General features: G+C 43.7%; 1 protein-coding gene across 6 annotated transcripts in view; it reads left to right on the top strand.

The window, feature by feature from the left end:
* LOC143027242 (SPRY domain-containing SOCS box protein 3) overlaps window positions 1-21,174 on the top strand; it is a 97,191-nt gene that overhangs the window by 67,175 nt on the left and 8,842 nt on the right. For 5 of the 6 annotated variants that reach the window (XM_076188522.1, XM_076188501.1, XM_076188536.1 and 2 more), the window contains one exon: window positions 14,887-15,012. The exons of the other annotated variant lie outside the window; for it this stretch is intronic. In XM_076188522.1, the coding sequence (XP_076044637.1) occupies window positions 14,887-15,012 (126 nt within the window). The remainder of the gene's footprint in view (window positions 1-14,886; window positions 15,013-21,174) is intronic. 6 annotated transcript variants of the gene reach the window in all.

Below are 21,174 nucleotides of genomic sequence, written 5' to 3'. Positions count from 1 at the left end.
TATGGATCTGGAAAAGGCTTACAACAGGGTAGACAGAAAGGCACTGTGGGAGGTTATGCAGATATACGGGATAGGAGGAAAGCTTCTCGGAGCTGTCAAGAGTTTTTATGAGAGAAGTATAGCTTGTGTCAGGATTAGAAATGGAGAGAGTGAGTGGTTCGAGGTAAAGGTGGGACTTCGTCAAGGATGCGTTATGTCACCCTGGCTGTTCAACTTATACATGGATGGGGTAGTGCGAGAGGTAAATCCAAGGGTAGTGGGTCAGGGATGGTTAATGAAAATGGAGAAAAGTGTGAGGTGAGCCAGCTGTTGTTTGCGGACGACAATGCGCTTGTGGCAGGATCGGAGGAGGGATTGAGGAAGTTGGTGGCAGAGTTTGGGAGTGTGTGATAGAAGAAAGCTGAAGATAAATGTGGATAAAAATAAGGTGATGAGATGTACAAGGGGTGAAAGTGGCAGTAATCTGGACGTGAGCATTAAGGGAGAGCAACTGGAGGAAGTGGATAGTTTTAGGTATTTGGGTGCAAATGTGGCAGGAAAAGGTGGAGTGAAGGTGGAGGTAGAATGTAGATTGAGAGAAGCGAGTAAATGCCTTGGTGGATTAAAAAGTGTAATGAGGAATAGAAGTTTGGGAATGTATGCTAAGAGGAGACTGTATGAAGGAGTGATTGTGCCAACAGCACTGTATGGAGCAGAAACATGGAACATAAGAGAGGAAGAGAGGAGCTTGAATGTGTTTGAGATGAAGTGTCTGAGAAGTATGATAGGGGTTATTAGGCTAGATAGAGTGAGAAATGAGGAGGTGAGGAGGAGAACAGGGGTGGAAAGGGAGTTGGGAGATAGGGTTGATGAAAGAGTATTGGGATGGTTTGGACACATGGAAAGAATGAGTGAAGAAAGACTAGTAAAAGAGGTATGGAAGGCAGATGTGGAGGGAGTCAACATGAGGGGACATCCTAGGATGAGATGGATGGATGGGGTGAAGGGGGCTTTGGGGAAGAGGGGAATGTCTGTTGAGGAAGGACGGGAGAGGACAGAAGACGGGTGAATGGAGAATGGTTGTATATGGAAGATGTTGTGATGCATGAGGTGGAATGGACGGGGGGATGGGGGGTGAGGTAGTGTGTGTCAGCAAATTTTTGACGCAGCCCGAAGGGATTTCTCCCCGTCCTCTCCTTTATATGGGGGGACGGAGAGGGGGGGGGGGTCGCCGATTTAATGAAGCGGCCTTGCTGTGGATGTGCTGTGTCTTGCGACACTGCTTCTGACCCAGGGCAGTGGACAGGGTGCAGGGATGATCCGTCATCTAGGAGGTGCTAAGATGGGAGGGAGGGTGGAGGGGTGTGGAGTGTTTTCGGGGATGGAATGGGTGAGAATGATTTTATGCCGTTTCCTTTTTGGCTAGGTATATGTATGTATGTATGTATGATGTACTATTTCCTCAGTCTCAGATCTAGCGCTCTCCATTTTTTTTTTTTTTTTTTTTTTTTTTTTTTTTTTTTTTTTTTTTTTTTTTTTTTCCGTCTCCATTCTTTTCTCATTTTTTTCCTTAGCGTCACTTCTCAGTTCCCTATCTTTCTCTAATTCCTTGGCATTCGTTTCCTTTTTTATCCATACATCTTTGTATTTTTCACTGTTTGCCAGTTTTGCCGCTTTTGATAGTACTTTTGCTATCATTTGTGTTCTTAGTTTGATTTTCATTGATCTGTGATTTTTTTCTTTTGAGTACTGGTATGTACCCATCCTGTGTACATCATCAATTTCTGTATCTAAACTTTGTTCTTCTTCTTGGAAGTCCATCTGTAGAATTAAGTCCACTGGAGTTCGAGGCAAAAAAGCATAGTGGAGAGTTGTTGTTGTTGTCGTTCCCTATACTGTCTGTCCGAGCAGTCCCGTCTCCCCAAGGAAGGCCACAGCCGAAACTGGGTTTTCCCACAAATCCTTTATAGAGTGTATGTTGTGTTGTTTGCGTGCATGATTGTGTATAATGCAGTCTTCCATTATGTGTTGTATGGTATGGGGTGAAGTGTTACATCCTGGGCAGCTGTTCACAACACGGTCGTCCAGCCTCTTCTGGTAGCTTAGAAGTGCTGGGTGGTGACCGCATCGCAGTCTGGCCAAGTGGACTCTGTCCTTTCGTGGGAGAGAGGATTCAGAAGGGTGGATATCAGGGGGTCTGGCATGCAGCAGTGTGTTGTCTTTCAGTGTGTTAATGGAGCGGTGAGTGATATGATTATGAATATGTTTCCGGAGGCTGGTATTTGGTGGTTGTGGAGGAAGAGAAGAGAGTATCTGTGCGTAATAAAGGTCTTTGGGTGTAGTTTTAATGTTTCTTGGTGTGTGTGGGTGTTCTGCTATGTAGTGTAGCGGGTGTGATGTGTTTGTGGTGGCTGCAGCAAGTGTTTGTGTGCCTCTCATGTCGAGGTGGTCCTTGACTTTGAGGACTTTTGTTTCATGGTGTAAATGGTCTGTAGGTGATGTATATGTGCAGCCTGTAATTGTTTTTAGGGCTTTGTTTTGTATGATTTGAAGGGTGTTGTGGTGTGTCTCACTGAGATTAGGAGCCCATGCAGGTCTCGCACAATTCATCACTGAGCGTATGCATTGTTTGTATATTGTTATATTAGTTTCTTTGTTTTGGGCCAATCAGCAGCAACCACCCCTGGCCATCAGCTCTACGCAGATGGTAGTGGAGAGTTGATGGTGGAGATGTGTCTTGAAAGAGAGTTGATGATAGCAAATATAGTGTTTAAGAAGAAAGTCAAGCATAAGTACACATGGAAGAGGGTGGTGGCTGGAAGGGTGGCAGATAGAGCATTAATGGACTATATAGTGGTGACCAGGAGTATGGTACGAAGAGTTAAGGATGTACATGTTGTAAGGGGAGAGAGTGGGGGAATATCAGATCATTTCCTGGTGGAAGGTAAATTGAGAGTGGAGAATTGGTGGAGAAAGAGGTAAAGGACAGAAGGTAGGGAGATACATAGAGTGAACTGCTTAAATGAAGAAAAAAAGGAGAATGAGTATAAGAAGAAGTTGAGAGAGGAGTGGGAGAGAGTAAAGGATAGAGTAGAAGTAGGAGTGGAGGAGGAATGGGGATGGTTCAAGGAGGGAGTCATAAGGTGTGCAAAGATGGTGTGTGGAACAAGGAGAGTGGGAGGAAATAGAAAGAAGGGTAGTAAGTGGTAGGATGAGGAAGCAAAGAAGGGAGTAGGAGAGAAGAAGCAGGCATTCATAGATTGGCTACAAATTAGGACGAGGGAATCGTATGAGAGGTACAAAGTAAAGAGAAAGGAAGTTAAGCATAAGATAAAGGAAGGAAAGAGGAGAGCAGATGTGAAATGGGGAAAGAGTATGACAGAAAATTTTGAAATAAAAAGATGTTTTGGAAGGAAGTCAAAAGAGGAAGAGGAGGCGAATCAAGTAGAGAAGAAAAGGTAAAAGGTGCAGATGGAGAGATGATAATGGAAGAGAAGGCAGTGAGAGGAAGGTGGGCAGAGTATTTTAGGGAGTTGCTAAATGTGAAGGAGGATAGGGAGGGAAAGGTAGTTGCAGTGGGAAGCGCTAAGAAAATGAGAGTGATGAGTGAGGAAAATGGAGGAGAAATAGGGAAGGATGAAGTGAAAGCAGCTGTTAAGATGATGAGTGCAGGTAAGGCACCTGGGTTGGATGGATGCCATGCAGAATGTCTGAAGAAAGGAGGTACATTTATGGAGGACTGGCAGGTGAGGCTATTTAATATTTGTTTAAGAGAGGGTAGAGTGCCAGAAGACTGGAGGAGTGCCTGTATAGTTCCACTTTGCAAGGGAAAGGGGTACAAGTGTGAGTGTAGTAGTTACAGAGGGATCAGCTTGTTGAGTGTAGTTGGGAAGGCTTATGGGAGGGTCTTGGTTGAGAGGATTAGGAGAGGAACAGAGGGAGTAATTGGTGAGTAACAGTGTGGTTTTAGGACAGGTAGGGGATGTGTAGATCAGATTTTTGTGGTAAGACAGATATGTGAGAAAGCTATAGGAAAAGGTAAGGATGTTTTTTGGGCTTTTATGGATCTGGAAAAGGCTTACGACAGGATAGACAGGAAGGCACTGTGGGAGGTACTGCAGATATATGGGATAGGAGGAAAGCTGTTAAGAGCAGTCAAGAGTTTTTATGAGAGTAGTAGAGCTTGCATGAGGATTAGAAATGGAGAGCGAATGGTTTGAGGTAAAGGTAGGACTTCGTCAGGGGTGTGTTATGTCATCCTGGCTGTTCAATCTTTACATGGATGGGGTGGTGCGAGAGGTGAATGCAAGGGTAGTGGGTCAGGGGTTGGAGATGATTAAAGAAAATTGAGAAAAGTGGGAGGTGAGCCAGTTGTTGTCTGCTGACGACACTGAGGTTGTAGCAAGATCAGAGGAGGGATTGAGGAAGTTAGTGACAGAGTTTGAGAAGGTGTGTGAAAGAAGGAAGCTGAAGATAAATGTGGGCAAAAGTAAGGTGATGAGATGTACAAGGGGAGAGAGTGACAGTTGGCTGGAAGTGAGCATTAAGGGGGTACGCGACACCTGGGGGGGGGGTGAATTTGGTCAAGATATAGCATTTTTCAAAACTGTGTTCAAAATTGTTTGTATACCATTTAGAAATAATTTTCCAGCCGCGCGCAATTTAAATGTCTTGGGCGGGGTTTAAATGGACAGAGTTAAAGGCGCAACCCACACTAGAGGGAGGCGTGCCACTTAGGACCTTCAGGCGCATCGAATAACGTTGAAATTCTATTGAATTTACGCTCGCCCAATGCTTCAACGGCCAGTATGAGGGTGGAGGGGAAGGGAGGAAGGTGGAGGGATAGCTCTTGCCAACTTTGAGCTCAGCTGGACGTCAGTTACCTACTAGCTTTGAAAAAAAAAGTACGCATGTCTCATGAGCTCTCCTGGCAATATATTACCTTAGCTAGTACATATTACTCATTAGTACAGTCATCATGGGTAGCAAAAAGAACATCTACAATGACAAAAAAAACAACAGTTAAAGATGACAAACAGTCAAAGACGACTAGCCTAGACCTCGCCACCTCTCACTCCACCACTGCCCTCACTTCCACCTCTCTCAACATCTGTAGCCAGGTTCTACACCATGAAGTACTTTATTCATCTCGAATACAGCAAGAAAATTAGATATTAGTTATGAAATTGTACAGAGGGGAGATAAGAATGAACGTGAATTTATAATTGTGGAGAAGAGCAGTTTTTTGCCGTGGATAAATTCACTTGTTAGATGCCAGTGTGGTGAGAAGATGTATGTTGAAGTGATAGGAGAATGTGGAATGGTGAAGACATTTCAGGCAGAATAAAAGTTGTGCTCTGAAAAGAGCAAATGGTGTACTTCACCAGGCGGTAGAAATGAAAGTTTTGAAGTACATAACAGAGTTGTTGTTGTTGATGATGAGTGCAGGTAAGGCACCTGGGTTGGATGGATGCCATGCAGAATGTCTGAAGAAAGGAGGTACATTTATGGTGGACTGGCTGGTGAGGCTATTTAATGTTTGTTTAAGAGAGGGTAGAGTGCCAGAAGACTGGAGGGGTGCCTGTATAGTTCCCTATCTTTCTCTAATTCCTTGGCATTCATTTCCTTTTTTTATCCATACATCTTTTTATTTTTCACTGTTTGCCAGTTTTGCCGCTTTTGATAGTACTTTTGCTATCATTTGTGTTCTTAGTTTGATTTTCATTGATCTGTGATTCTTTTCTTTTGAGTACTGGTATGTACCCATCCTGTGTACGTCATCGATTTCTGTATCTAAACTTTGTCCTTCTTCTTGGAAGTCCATCTGTAGAATTAAGTCCACTGGAGTTCGAGGCAAAAAACCGTAGTGGAGAGTTGATGGTGGAGATGTGTCTTGAAAGAGAGTTGATGATAGCAAATACAACCATATTGCAGTAAAGGGTCACTGCTGTCATGTGATGCATTTAGTGTTCCGATAAGGGCTTTCAGAAGGGCTTTTAGAAAGGCTTACCTAAGCACAATTTAATTATGTTATGGTTTTGCTCTTCACGAGTAGGGGCCACCCACGCTATGCTAGTGCATCTGAAGCAGTGAGAATCAGTTTCTCACAAGGGTATGGTTCAACAACAACAACACTTCACCCCATACCATACAACACATAATGGAAGACTGCATTATACACAATCATGCACGCAAACAACACAACATACACTCTATAAAGGATTTGTGGGAAAACCCAGTTTCGGCTGTGGCCTTCCTTGGGGAGACGGGACTGCTCGGACAGACAGTCTAGGGAATGACAACAACAACAACAACATAACAGAGTTGTGGAGGCCGGCTTACTCTGTGGGGATGTTGCAGTACAGAAAATGTGCATGGCAATGAACATGAAAATGATACATCACAAGATGTTTAGTAAACTTTGCCATCATATTATAGAGACCAGCATAAAGAAGTATGAGGAACTCTTGGAAAAAACAAGGGAACATGTTCATGCAGCATTAGAAAAGGAAGACCCAACTTTACCAGAAGATAAAGAAGTAAAAGTTACTATCGATGGTTCGTGGAGTAAGAGAGGATTCACTTCCAAAGGCACCCACTGCTGGTTAAAGTAAACCTCTTTCCAATGATTTAGATACCCCGAAGACCCCCAGCAGTGAGGTTTCATATGAAGAAACCGACAAAGGTGCAAAAAAGCAAATTATATGATGGTGTCGTCTGTGCGTCGCCACTACTGTGACATACTTATACTTAAGTTTTTCATTTAAAGTACTTATAATTAAAATATGTTGATGATTTTTACTGTACTTATCCATTATATAATAAGAATTAAGCCATGAAAAAATCAGTCAAATTGGTGAAACTATAAGCAAGTTACAGATATATTTATATTTCAAGTCGCCATATCTCCGTTCGATATTTTTTTACTTTTTTTTAATCATAAAAAATCTAAAATACATCAGATTTAGATGAAACTTACAGGGAATATTACATTCAAATATTTTGAATAAGATGAAAGAGTTAGGAGTAATAATGCAAACAAGACCAAAAAAATGTAATTTTTCACGATTTTTGCCGGACATTAAAATTGAAATGCCTGTATGCCAGAGTATAAAGGAAATTTTTCAATTACTCAATGACCGGCCCTAGGTGTGCCTATTGACTAATCATAGCCAAAATATAAAACAAATTGGTCCACGTATTATGATGCTGTGCACTTTTAAATGTCGCTACTGGTATATGTACATGTGTACATACATCATTCTGTTTTACCTAAAATGTAGGCAACATGGATACCTATTTACCTGAGAAGTTTCAGCTCTTTACTCTAAATAGTTAAGAAAATGACCCCTAGGTGTTGCGTACCCCTTAAGGGTGAGAAACTGGAGGAAGTGGATAGTTTCAGATACTTGGGTGCGAATGTGACAGGAAAGGGAGGAGTGGGGGTAGAGGTAGAATGTAGATTGAGAGAAGCGAGTAAATGCCTTGGTGGATTAAAAAGTGTAATGAGAAATAGACATCTGGGAATGGATGCGAAGAGGAGGTTATATGAAGGAGTGATTGTGCCAACAGCAATGTACGGGGCAGAAACATGGAACATGAGAGAGGAAGAGAGAAGGAGTTTGAAGGTGTTTGAGATGAAATGTCTGAGAAGTATGATAGGGGTTACTAGGCTAGATAGAGTGAGAAATGAGGAGGTGAGGAGGAGAACAGGAGTGGAAAAGGGGCTGGGAGATGGGGTTGATGAAAGAGTATTAGGATGGTTTGGACACATGGAAAGAATGAGTGAAGAAAGATTAGTAAAAGAAGTGTGGAAGGAGTGAATATGAGGGGGCGTCCTAGGATGAGGTGGATGGATGGGGTGAAAGGGGCTTTACAAAAGAGAGGAACGACGGAAGAGGACAGAAGATAGGGGTGAATGGAGAAGGGTTGTGTATAGATGAGGCTGTGATGCATGAGGTGGAGTGGGTGGGGGATGGGGAGTGAGGATGTATGAGAAAAAATTTGACGCAGCCCAAAGGGATTTCTCCCCGTCTTCTCCTTTCCTGCATGAGGGGATGGAGAGGGGGGGTCACCGAATTTATGAAGCAGCCTTGCTGTGTCTTGCGACACTGCTTCTGACCCAGGGCAGTGGACAGGATGCAGGGATGACCCGTCATCCAGGAGGTGCCAAGATAGGAGGTAGGGAGGAGGGTGGAGGGAAGTGGAATATATGGGAAATGAAATGGGTGGGAGTGATTTCTATGCCTTTTTCTTTTTGGCTACCCTGTGTAAGGGGGAGGGAGCCTTTGGTATATGTATGTATGGAAGTTTGGTTTCATTCACAACAAGAAAGTCATGTTCAGTCTCAATAGATGGAAAGGTTAACTGTTCATAACTCGACCCCTCCTTCTCCGTAGTGGTTCCATATAGCTGGGGCCACTGCCACCTCTTGCACTAAGGACACCTCCACACCTGTATCTAACATAATCCTCTGTGTCTCACCATCAACTCGTGCATTCAGTATGATCAGGCCTTTCCCTCTCGCTTGGTTTGTTTGTGCAACTTGTACCAGCAGGGTTGAACTCCCTCAGTTTCCTTTCTCTGTTGTTAATGGCTTCTCCATTTCCTCTTTTAATGGTCTCATCCCCCCCCATTTTTTTGGAATTTCCTGTAACCTCCCATGTTTTTTGAAACATTATATCTCTGGGTTGCCCTACCTTGTATTAACACCCATTTTCTCTTGCCTGCCTCTCTTATCAAAGGGCAGTTTGCCCTGTCATGTCCCCATCCCCAACACTTTAGGCATTGAGTGTCGGGGTGGGACTGCCCTTGCCACCTAGGGGCGACCACTGTGTACATCCCTGCTAGGTATGCTTCACCTCTGAACCAGCATCTCTCCTTAGGATGGACAGTACAGTGGCACACGTTGCAGTAGGGCATGGAACACCTCCTTTTCTGCTCCCTCTCTCCTGAACTATGTTCTAGTTCCCTTTTCGTTCTACCAGAGCTAAGCCCATGTGCTCTGCTGGCCATGGTTCTTCCATCATACCTTCTCTCAATCTTTCACTTCCCTGGAACTTCAAGTTGAGACCTAGTATTAACAACAGTGTTTTTGGGGATCATCATGTTAACTTCTTGTGCTGACGACTCCCTTAAACTGAGTGCCCTTGTCATTAATTCAGTATAATTTTCAGTAGATATATCAGATACAGATTCTGCAAATCCTGCTGGAAATATGCTAAGGAACCTCCTCTGAGCCATATACTGAGCAGGTACCTCTTTCATCGGATCATGGTCCATGATTTGGGATACCAGAGAATGTAATTGGATATTGAAATCCTCTAGAAGCTTGCCTGCAAATCGCTTTGCTCTTTCTAGCTCACCAAACAACTCATACTTGAGGTTGATTGGGAGTAGAAACTTAAAAACATAGTTTTGAACCTGTCCCAATCATTTGGAAAACTGCTTTTACACATGTGAATAGCTTTTGCTGTGGTCGACCCAGGTAGGCTTCTCAAAATGATGACCCTTATGCGCCCTACATCTGTCCAATCAGCTGATTGGCATTGGCTCACAATCATGAGTATCCACATATGCATCTGGGCAAACAGTGTATTTTAGATGTTGATCCATTCCTGGCACAGTGAAATATGGAAGATTATCAACTCTTCCAAATTTATCCTTATCTCTTTTGTCTAATTGGTCTGATAGGGTTTTACAGATCATATCCAAATCACCCTCCATGTGCCTTGACCCTTTTTGACCCTCCAGCACATGTGACTTGGTTAATGATAAGTGCATCACCACCCCATCACTAATTAACTCCATATTGAGGTCAATAGTGCACTCTTCTTGCTCCATTCATTCTATGACGTTGTTGAATTCAGCCATTTGGCTATTTCAATTGTCTCCCACTTTAAATGTTGACCAACTTTAATTTATTTATTTATTTACTTAACTTCTAATATTTTTGTCACTCTGTTTCACTTGTATGCCACATATACACACATATCACTTGTTATTATATACCACTGATTTTACACATGCTACAAACAGCAACAATGTTGTTCTCTCCTGTGTATAGGTATGTATGTGGGTGATTTGTGCTGTATACTGGGCAGGTATCCCACCATTAGGCCACCACTGTTATGCTTCTCCTGAGCCCTTTTAGTCGACCTGATGATTGGAGCAGCTGCCTCAAGACTGTTCTCCTATTTTCAAACCTTAAGGATAACTCTGTACTGCTAGGCACCTCCCTCTAAGGCTGTACCTCTCATCTTAGGATTTACATATTGGCTGTGGACAAAACACTAAAACACATTTGGCCAACCATATTGCAGTAAAGGGTCACTGGTGTCATGTGATGCATAGTCTTCCGATAAGGGCTTTTAGAAAGGCCGTCCCTACATACATATACCAAGGCTTTTTCCCCCTTACAAGGGAAGTAGCCAAAAAGGGAAAGGCATAACATCATTTCCACCCATTCCATCCCTAAATACACTCCACACCCCTCCACCCTCCACCCTCCCTCTCATCTGAGCACCTCCTGGATGACGGGTCATCCCTGCACTTTGTCCACTGCCATGGGTCAGAAGCAGTGTTGCAAGACACAGCACATCCACAGCAAGGCCGCTTCATTAAATCGGCGACCCCCCCCTCTCCATCCCCCCATTGCATAAAAGGAGAGGACGGGGAGAAATCCCTTCGGGCTGCGTCAAATTTTGCTCACACATACTACCTCACCCCCCATCCCCCCATCCCCCCACCCATTCCACCTCATGCAATCACAACATCATCCATATACAACCATTCTCCATTCACCCCTGTCTTCTGTCCTCTCCCGTCCTTCCTCAACAGACATTCCCCTCTTCCCCAAAGCCCCCTTCACCCCATCCATCCTCCTCATCCTAGGACGTCCCTTCATGTTCACTCCCTCCACATCTGCCTTCCATACCTCTTTTACTAGTCTTTCTAAACTCATTCTTTCCATGTGTCCAAACCATCCTAATAATCTCTCATCAACCCTATCTCCCAGCTCCTTTTCCACCCCTGCTCTCCTCCTCACCTCCTCATTTCTCACTCTATCTAGCCTAGTAACCCTCATCATACTTCTCAGACACCTCATCTCAAATACATTCAAACTCCTTCTCTCTTCCTCTCTTATGTTCCATGTTTCTGCCCCATACAGTGCTGTTGGCACAATCACTCCTTCATACAGTCTCCTCTTAACATCCATTCCCAAATGTCTATTCCTCATTACACTCTTTAATCCACCAAGGCATTTACTCCCTTCTCTCAATCTACATTCTACCTCCACCTTCACTCCACCTTTTCCTGCCACATTTGCACCCAAGTATCTAAAACTATCCACTTCCTCCAGTCGCTCTCCCTTAATGCTCACTTCCAGTCTACTGCCACTTTCACCCCTTGTACATCTCATCACCTTACTTTTACCCACATTTATCTTTAGCTTTCTTCTATCACATACTCTCCCAAACTCTGTCACCAACTTCCTCAATCCCTCCTCCGATCCTGCCACAAGCGCAGTGTCGTCCGCAAACAACAGCTGGCTCACCTCCCACTTTTCTCCATTTTCTTTAACCATCTCCAATCCCTGACCCACTACACTTGCATTCACCTCTTGCACCACCCCATCCATGTATAAGTTGAACAGCCAGGGCGACATAACGCATCCTTGACGAAGTCCCACCTTTACCTCAAACCACTCGCTCTCTCCATTTCCAATCCTGACACAAGCCCTACTACTCTCATAAAAACTCTTGACAGCTCCTAGAAGCTTTCCTCCTATCCCATATATCTGCATAACCTCCCACAGTGCCTTTCTGTCTACCCTATCATAAGCCTTTTCCAGATCTATAAAAGCCCAAAAAACATCCTTCCCCTTTCCTATAGCTTTCTCACATATCTGTCTTACCACAAAGATCTGATCTACACAACCTCTACCTGTCCTAAATCCACACTGTTCCTCACAATTTTATTATGGTTTTGCTCCTCATGAGTAGGGGCCACCCATGCTATGCTAGTGCATCTGAAGCAGTGAGAATCAGTTTCTCACAAGGGTATGGTTCATTAAATTCCATGCTACTAAGTCTACTATAAGGGCACTGTCCTAGCCTCCTGATAGGGGGGAGTTTGTGACATTAAACCAAATCATTCACAACTAGGTAAATGCAGAACACCATACTCTACAATTTTTTACCCACTACTTCCTGACAGCAATACAAGATCTTTTCACTGAGTGATATAGGTTGAAGAAGTGGCCATGGCCATCTTCTATGGGGGTTGTACAGTCGCCGCCAAAAAAATCTATACATTTTTTCCGCAAAAAAATCTATACACAGGATTTTATGAATAGATTTCACTTGATTTCCCGCCATAATAAAAAGTGGGCAGAGTTACTGATGATGTGGGTGTGTAGAGCGCGCCTTTTTACACTGTTCGCCAACACATCACGCTGCATTAGATGAGAGAGGAGTCTATGCATGCTGCTCTTTAGTGCCCTTTTGTTCACTTTTTCACTGACTTTGGTGCCCTCTAACTCTACTTCTGGTGATCAAAATGGGTCGTTCCAAGCTTTCAATGCAAGAAAAGGCCCGCACCCTAGCTCTGTTAGAGCAGGGAATGTCTGTGATATGTGTTGCCACAGACCTGCAGGTGACAAGAATGGTCATTTACAGCCTGAAGAAAGCAGCCGCCACACACCCTCCTGGTACGGTACCACCAAGAAAGCCAGGCTCTGGAGCCCCAAAGAAGACATCTACTCGCACTGACAAGATCCTAAAACGAGAAGTGATGTCAGATCCATGTATAACAGCTGTTAGTCTGAAGCAAAAACATCCTGCTCTCCTTAAAAACGTTGCTGTAAGAATGATCCAACATCGGCTGCAGAAGGACCTCAAAATGCCAGCTCGACGTGCCGCCAAGAAGCCCCTGCTCACAGAGGCCATGAAGAAGAAACGGATTGATTTCTGTAAGAAATACAAGGACTGGACATCAGAGCAGTGGCAGAAGGTGATGATCAGTGATGAAAGTACCTTCAGGCTGATCAGGGGCAGCTCCAAGATCGTTCGTCGCCCCAGTGATGTGTCCAGATTCGACCTGCGGTACACAGTTAAAACAGTGAAACACCCAGACAGTGTGATGGTGTGGGGTGCCTTTAGTGGTAACAAGGGCAGGGGTGGACTATATTTCCTCCCCAAGAATGTGACCCTGAAAGGGAGAATTATATCAATGTTTTGAGGGATCACATCCTCGAATTTTGGGACATCCATGAGTGTGATCATTTCATGCATGATGGTGCCCCTGCCCATAGGTCTAAGGAAGTGATAAAGTTCCTTAATGACAACAATATCAGTGTGATGGAGTGGCCAGGCAATTCTCCAGACTTGAACCCAATAGAAAATGCCTGGAATCTGATGAAAAACGAACTGGAGAAATTGCGACCCACCAGTATTCCAGACCTGAAGGAGGTGCTGAAGAAGATCTGGGTCACTATGGACAGCGCCTACTTCACCAAACTCGCCTCTTCAATGCCCAGAAGGATCCAGATGTTACTCAAGAACAAGGGGAACATGACAAAATACTAAATGTAACTCTTAAGTGGAAATAAAGCACATGTTAGTTGTACTTTTGAGTTTTATTGTCCAAAAGTCCTTAGTGTATAGATTTTTTTTTGCGGCGATTGAAGGTGTTGTGCAAGAGAAAGCAGAAGCAACAGACTGATTGCAGCCAATACCCTCATCTAGGGGTACTGGCTGTAAAATTTTGCTCAGTACCATGCAGCTGATACTTTAGGGACTATATGGGGCATGGCCACACATCATTTTGTGTTAGAGGAAATATCTACTTATAGAGAAATTATGCTACTTTGTCCTGCAACTCTCCATTATGCTGCCCCCCCTCTTAATACTGCTCTGTACCATTTCTTTGAATATGTATTTCCATTTTTGCCTCTGTCCTTTTTGGTAGAGGGAAAAAGAATGCTGCCACCAAGATTTCCCACTCAGGTCATAAAAGACAGCTATAATGAGACAGAGCAATGGGATTAGACATCCTGCCCTCTGTAACCTTATGAGAAGTCAAGGCATAAGACGTCTGGGAGTTTTCAACCAAAACCCTAAGGTTTGGGTCTTTTAATGTGTGTGGGTGTATTACAGATGAGAGCAAAAGGGAAGAGATAGGCAGAGCATTTATGAGAGGGAACATGGATGTGTTGGCATTAAATGAAACTAAGGTGAAAGGAGGGGTGATTTTGAGTTTGAAAGTGTAGTGGGGAAGATGTCAGGAGTGAGGAGAGATGAAGGAGGGAAGGGGTGGCTCTACCAGTAAGTAAGGAGATAGAAGCATGTGGTGGGGTGGAAGGAGGTTTCTTCAAGGTTAATGTGGATGAAGGTGAAACTGGGAAGGATGTGGGTCTTTGTAAGTGCATATGGACCTGGTAGTGAGAAGAGTGTAGAGGAAAGGGAGGCTTTTTGGATAGATCTAAATGAATGTTTAGAGAGTTTTGGGAGATGTGTCAATATAGTGGTATTAGAAGATCTCATTGCTAGAGTAGGGGATGAAGCAATAAATGGAGTGGTTGGGAAGTTTGGAGTGACAGGAAAAAAATCATAGTGGAAAGTTAATGGTGGAGATGTGTTTAGAAAGAGAGTTGATGATAGCTAACACAGTGTTTAGGAAAAAAGGTCAAGAATAAGCTCACACTGGAGAGGGTGATGGATGGAAGAGTGGTTAATAAGGCATTAATATACTATACAGTGGTATCCAGGAGAATAGTAGGAAGAGTTTTGTATGTCTATGTTCTTAGGGGAGAGAGTGGGGGACTATCAGATCATTTTATGGTGGAAGGTAAGTTAAGATAGCATAGTTTATTATATTTAATTGGTTTCCATTGTCTATTTTTAGGACTGATACACCATGATGGAGTTGTTTACCGCTATGGTCCCAGATGGGGCAAAGGAAGCATTGTAGGCATTCATCTTGATACATGGCGAGGAACTTTACAGTTTTTCCTCAATAGAAGACCTCTAGGTAGGTGTCTTTATGCCTAAGGGGCTGACATTCAGTCTCCAGATTAGGCCAGATATCTCAAATTGAATTGTGCTTTTTTTTTTTTTACACATATTCATGCATAAAGAGCTAACAACTGGTGACTACTGCATTTCTACCACTTTCAGCCAATAGAAACCGTGCCACATCACTACTTTTTAGAATGTGTGTACTCTTCATTTACCCATCTGGGATATTGGCTGCATATTATTGTGGCTAAGTAGCATGCAGTTGATACTTTAGGGTCTATACGGGGCACCCCTATAGACCAGAACCACATATAATTTTGTCTGTGATAGAGAAAACCTCTGTTCATAGAAAAATTATGATACTTTATTATAGTGCGTCTCTGTTATTCCATCCCTTCACCCCTTGTTACACTCCTGTACCATTTCTCTGAATATTCATTTCCTTTTTTTGCCAAACCCTGTGTTGGGGGAAAAGAATACTGCCACCAAGTCTTCCCACTTGAGTCATACGAGGCAACAAATAATAGGACAGGGATGACTAGGCATCCTTCTCCCTGTAGCCCCAAAAGGAACATTTCTAAAAAAAAAATAAAGGCATAAGAGGGTCTAGGAGTTTTCCAACCAGTACCCTAAGGTTTGGGCTTTTTAATGTGTGTGGATGTGGTACAGATGAGAATAAAAGGGAAGAGATAGACATTATGTTAGTGAGAAAAAAGATGGATGTGTTGGCATTAAGTGAAACTTAAGTTGAGAGGGATGGGCGAGTTTGGGAGTGTAGTTGGGAGGTTCTCAGGAGTGAAGAGAGGATAAGAAAGAGAAGGGGTGGCTGTGCTAGTAAGTGAAGAGATAGATAAGCATGGAGCAGAGTGGAAGGAGGTTTCTTCAAGGTTAATGTGGGTGAAGGTGAAATTGGGAAGGGAGAAGTAGGTTTTTGTAAGTGGTGGGATGAGGAAGCAAAGAAGGTTGTAGAAGAGAAGTAGGCTTTCACAGATTGGTTACAAAATGGAATGAGGGAATCATATGAGAGGTACAAAGAGAAGAGAAGTAAAGCATAAGATAAAGGAGGCAAAGAGGAGAGCAGATGTGAAATGGGGTAAAAGTATGACAAATTTTTTAAGTAATAAAAAAATGTTTTGGAAAGAAATTAAGAGAGGAAGAAGAGGCGAATCATGTAGAGAAGAAAGGGTAAAAGGTCTAGATGGAAAGATAATGGAAGAGAAGGCAGTAAGAGGAAGATGGGCAGAGTATTTTAGGGAGTTGCTAAATGTGAAGGAGGATAGGAAGGGAAAGGTAGTTGCAGTGGGAAATGCTAAGAAAATGACAGTGATGAGTGAGGAAAATGGAGGAGAAATATGGAAAGATGAAGTGAAGGCAGTTGTTAAGATGATGAGAGCAGGTAAGGCTCCTGGGTTGGATGGATGTCATAATGTCTGAAAAAAGGAGGTACAGTTATGGTGGACTAGCTAGTGAGATTATTTAATGTTTGTTTAAGAGAAGGTACTATTACATTGATGTTTCTCCCTAAATCCTCTATGCACTCATTTAAATCTATCCAAAAAGCCTCCCTTTCTTCTACGCTCTTCTCACTGCCAGGCCCATATGCACTTACAAAAACCCACATCTCCTTTCCCAGTTTCACCTTCATCCACATTATCCTTGAGGATACCTCCTTCCACTCCACCACATGTTTACCTATCTCTTCACTTACTAGTATGGCCACCCCTTCCCTCCCTCGCCCTCTCTTCACTCCTGATAACCTTCCAATTACACTCCCAAACTTACACTTGCCCTTCCCTTTCAGCTCAGTTTCACTCAAAGCCAACACATCCATCTTTCTTCTCACAAACATATTACCTATCTCTTCACTTTTACTCTCATCAGTACCACATCCATGCACATTAAAAGACCCAAACCTTAGGGTGCTGGTCGGAAAACTCCCAGACCCTCTTATGCCTTTGCTTGTTCTTGTAGGAATGTCCCCTGTGGGGCTACAAGGAGAAGGATGCCTAGTCCCAATCCCCGTCCCTTTCTTCTTGCCTCTTGCGATCCAAGTGGAATTATTTGGTGGCAGTATTCTTTTCCCCCACCACAGGGAAGGTAGGTGAAAAAGGAAATTAATATTCAGAGAAATTGTACAGGACAGTAACAAGGGGTTGGGGGACAGCATAACAGAGGGACAGTTGTAGTATAAAAGTGTCATAATTTCTCTGTGAACAGAGTTTTCCTCTGTCACAGCCAAAATGATGTGTGACTCTGGTCCGCAGGGGCACCCCATATAGACCCTAAAGTATCAACTGCATGCCATTTTGCCACAATAACATGCAGCCATTACCCCAGACGGGGTATGTATATCAATGTAATAGTACTGGGAGACCTTAATGCTAGGGTAGGAAATGATCCAATTGATGGAGTGGTTGGGAAATGTGGAGTTCCAGGAAAGAATCGTAGTGGAGAGTTGATGGTGAAAATGTATCTAGAGAGTTGATGATAGCAAATACAGTGTTTTGGAAGAAAGTCAAGCATAAGTACACATGGGAGAGGGTGGTGGAGGGAAGGGTGGTAGATAGAGCGTTAATGGACTATGTAGTGGTAAATAGTAGTTCAGGATGTACATGTGCTAAGGGGAGAGGGTGGGGCAATATCAGATCATTTTTTGGTGGAAGGTAAGTTGAGAGTGGAGGATAGATGGAGAAAGAGGAAAGGGACAAAAGGTAGGGAGGTGCTTAGAGTGAACTCTTTAAATGAAGATGAAAAAGAGAAGGAGTATAAGAAGAAGCTGAAGGAGGAGTGGGAGGGAGTGAAGGATAGAGTAGAGCTAGGTGTGGAGGAGGAATGGGGATGGTTCAAGGAGGGAGTCACAAAGTGTGCAAAGATGGTGTGTGGAACAAGAAGGACAGGAGGAAATAGAAGAAAGGGTAGTGAATGGTGGGATGAGGAAACAAAGGTTGTAGAAGAGAAGAAGCGAGCTTTCACAGATTGGTTACAAAATAGGACGAGGTAGTCATATGAGAGGTACAAAGAAAAGAAAAGAGAAGTAAAGCAAAAGGTAAAGGAGGCAAAGAGGAGAGCAGATGTGAAATGGGGTAAGAGTATGACAGAAAATTTTGAAAGTAATAAAAAGATGTTTTGGAAAGAAATTAAGAGGAAGAGGAGGCGAATCAAGTAGAGAAGAAAAGGTAAAAGGTGCAGATGGAGAGATGATAATGGAAGACAAGGCAGTAAGGGGAAGATGGGCAGAATATTTTAGGGAGTTGCTAAATGTGAAGGAGAATAGGTAGGGAAAGATAGCTGCAGTGGGAAATGCTAAGAAAATGCGAGTGATGAGTGAAGAAAATGGAGGAGAAATAAGGAAGGATGAAGTGAAAGCAGTTGTTATGATGAAAGAAGGTAAGGCACCTGGTCTGGATGGATGCCATGCAGAATGTCTAAGAAAAGGAGGTACAGTGATAGTGAACTGGCTGGTGAGGTTACTTAATGTTTGCTGGAGAGAGGGTAGAGTGCCGGAGGACTGGAGGAGTGCCTGTATAGTTCCACTTTACAAAGGAAAAGGGGACAAGTGTGAATGTAGTAGTTTCAGTGGGATGAGCTTTTTAAGTGTAGTTGGGAAGGCTTATGGAAGGATCTTGATTGAGAGGATTAGGAGAGGAACAGACGGAGTAATTGGTGAGGAACAGTGTGGATTTAAGACGGGTAGAGGTTGTGTAGATCAGATTTTTGTGGTAAGACAGATATGTGAGAAAGCTATGGGAAAGGGGAAGGATGTTTTTTGGGCCTTTATGGACCTGGAAAAGGCTTACGACAGGGTAGACAGAAAGGCACTGTGGGAGGTTTTGCGGATATACGGGATAGGAGGAAAGCTTCTAGGAGCTGTCAAGAGTTTTTATGAGAGTAGCAGAGCTTGTGTCAGGATTAGAAATTGAGAGAGTGAGTGGTTTGAGGTAAAGGTGGGACTTCGTCAAGGATGCGTTATGTCGCCCTGGCTGTTCAACTTATACATGGATGGGGTAGTGCGAGAGGTAAATGCAAGGGTAGCGGGTCAGGGATTGGAGATGGTTAAAGAAAATGGAGAAAAGTGAGAAGTGAGCCAGCTGTTGTTTGCGGAGAACACTGCGCTTGTAGCAGGATCGGAGGAGGGATTGAGGAAGTTGGTGACAGAGTTTGGGAGAGTGTGTGATAGAAGAAAGCTAAAGATAAATGTGGGTAAAAGTAAGGTGATGAGATGTACAAGGGGTGAAAGTGGCAGTAGTCTGGAAGTGAGCATTAAGGGAGAGCGACTGGAGGAAGTGGATAGTTTTAGATACTTGGGTGCAAATGTGGCAGGAAAAAGTGGGGTGAAGGTGGAGGTAGAATGTAGATTGAGAGAAGCGAGTAAATGCCTTGGTGGATTAACCTCTTTCACTCTTGGGCACATCGCACATCTGGCAACATTAGCTGCCCGACGTGCGATGTTGCGTCATAATAATCGCATTATAAAAAATTAAGTCAGTGCTCAATAGTTTGTTCTCTTTCACCTGTGAATTTTGATAACCATAGAAAATATGATGAAGCCAGTTTAGAGAGAATGGAGGTTATGTAGGTACGACTACATTAAATATAATCAAGACGCCGACGTCGGCATCATCGCGTACCCACTTGTTCCTCATGACGCCTACGTAGGCGTCACCATATGGAAGTGGTTAAAAAGTGTAATGAATAGACATTTGGGAATGGATGCTAAGAGGAGACTATATGAAGGAGTGATTGTGCCAATAGCACTGTATGGGGCAGAAACATGGAACATAAGAGAGGAAGAGAGAAGGAGTTTGAATGTGTTCGAGATGAGGTGTCTGAGAAGTATGATGGGGGTTACTAGGCTGGATAGAGTGAGAAATGAGGAGGTGAGGAGGAGAACAGGGGTGGAAAGGGAGTTGGGAGATAGGGTTGATGAAAGAGTATTAGGATGGTTTGGACACATGGAAAGAATGAGTGAAGAAAGACTAGTAAAAGAGGTATGGAAGGCAGATGTGGAGGGAGTCAACATGAAGGGACGTCCAAGGATGAGGTGGATGGATGGGGTGAAGGGGGCTTTGGAGAAGAGGGGAATGTCTGTTGAGGAAGGACGGGAGAGGACAGAAGACAGGGGTGAATGGAGTGGTTGTATATGGATGATGTGACGCATGAGGTGGAATGGGCGGGTGGATGTGGGGTGAGGTAGTATGTGTGAGCAAATTTTGACGCAGCCCGAAGGGATTTCTCCCCATTTTCTCCTTTATGTATGGGGGGGACGGAGAGGGGAGGTCGCCGATTTAATGAAGCGGCCTTGCTGTGGATGTGCTGTGTCTTGCGACACTGCTTCTGACCCAGGGCAGTGGACAAGGTGCAGGGATGACCCGTCATCCAGGAGGTGCTAAGATGAGAGGGAGGGTGGAGGGGTGTGGAGTGTATTCAGGGATGGAATGGGTGGGAATGATTTTATGCCTTTTTCCTTTTTGGCTACCTCCCTTGTAAGGGGGAAAAAGCCTTGGTATATGTATGTATGTTAAGAGAAGGTAGAGTGCCAGAGGACTGGAGGAATTCCTTTATAATTCCACTTTACAAGGGAAAAGTGGACAAATGTGAATGTAGGAGTTTCAGAGAAATCAGCTTGTTAAATGTAGGTGGGAAGGCTTATGGGAGGGTCTTGATTGAGAGGATTAGGAGAGGAACAGTGTGGGTTTAGGACAGGTTGGGGTTGCATGGATCAGATTTTTGTGGTAAGACATATGTGAGAAAGCTATAGGAAAAGGTAAGGATATTTTTTGGGGTTTTATGGATCTGGAAAAGGCTTATGACGGTAGACAGAAAGACACTGTGGGAGGTATTGCAGATATATGGAATAGGAGGAAGGCTGTTAAGAGCAGTCAAGTTTTTACGAGAGTCGTAGGGCATGTGTCAGGATTAGAAATGGAGAGAGTAAGTGGTTTGAGGTAAAGGTGTGACTTTGACGGGGATGAGTTATGTTGCCCTGGCTGTTCAACTTGTACATGGATGGGGTGGTGCAAAAGGTAAATGCAAGGGTAGTGGGTCAGGGATTGGAGATGGTTAAAGAAAATGGCGGAAAGTGGGAGATAAGCCAGTTATTGTTTGCTGACGACATTGTGCTCATAGGATCAGAGGAGGGATTGAGGAAGTTAATGACAGAGTTTGGGAAGGTGTG

Source organism: Oratosquilla oratoria, chromosome 1 (assembly GCF_046742065.1).
Source record: "Oratosquilla oratoria isolate Oo_2021 chromosome 1, ASM4674206v1, whole genome shotgun sequence".
Classification (NCBI taxonomy): Eukaryota; Metazoa; Arthropoda; class Malacostraca; order Stomatopoda; family Squillidae; genus Oratosquilla; species Oratosquilla oratoria.
Note: the sequence above shows the minus strand (reverse complement) of the source record. Positions and strands in the feature narration are given on the sequence as shown.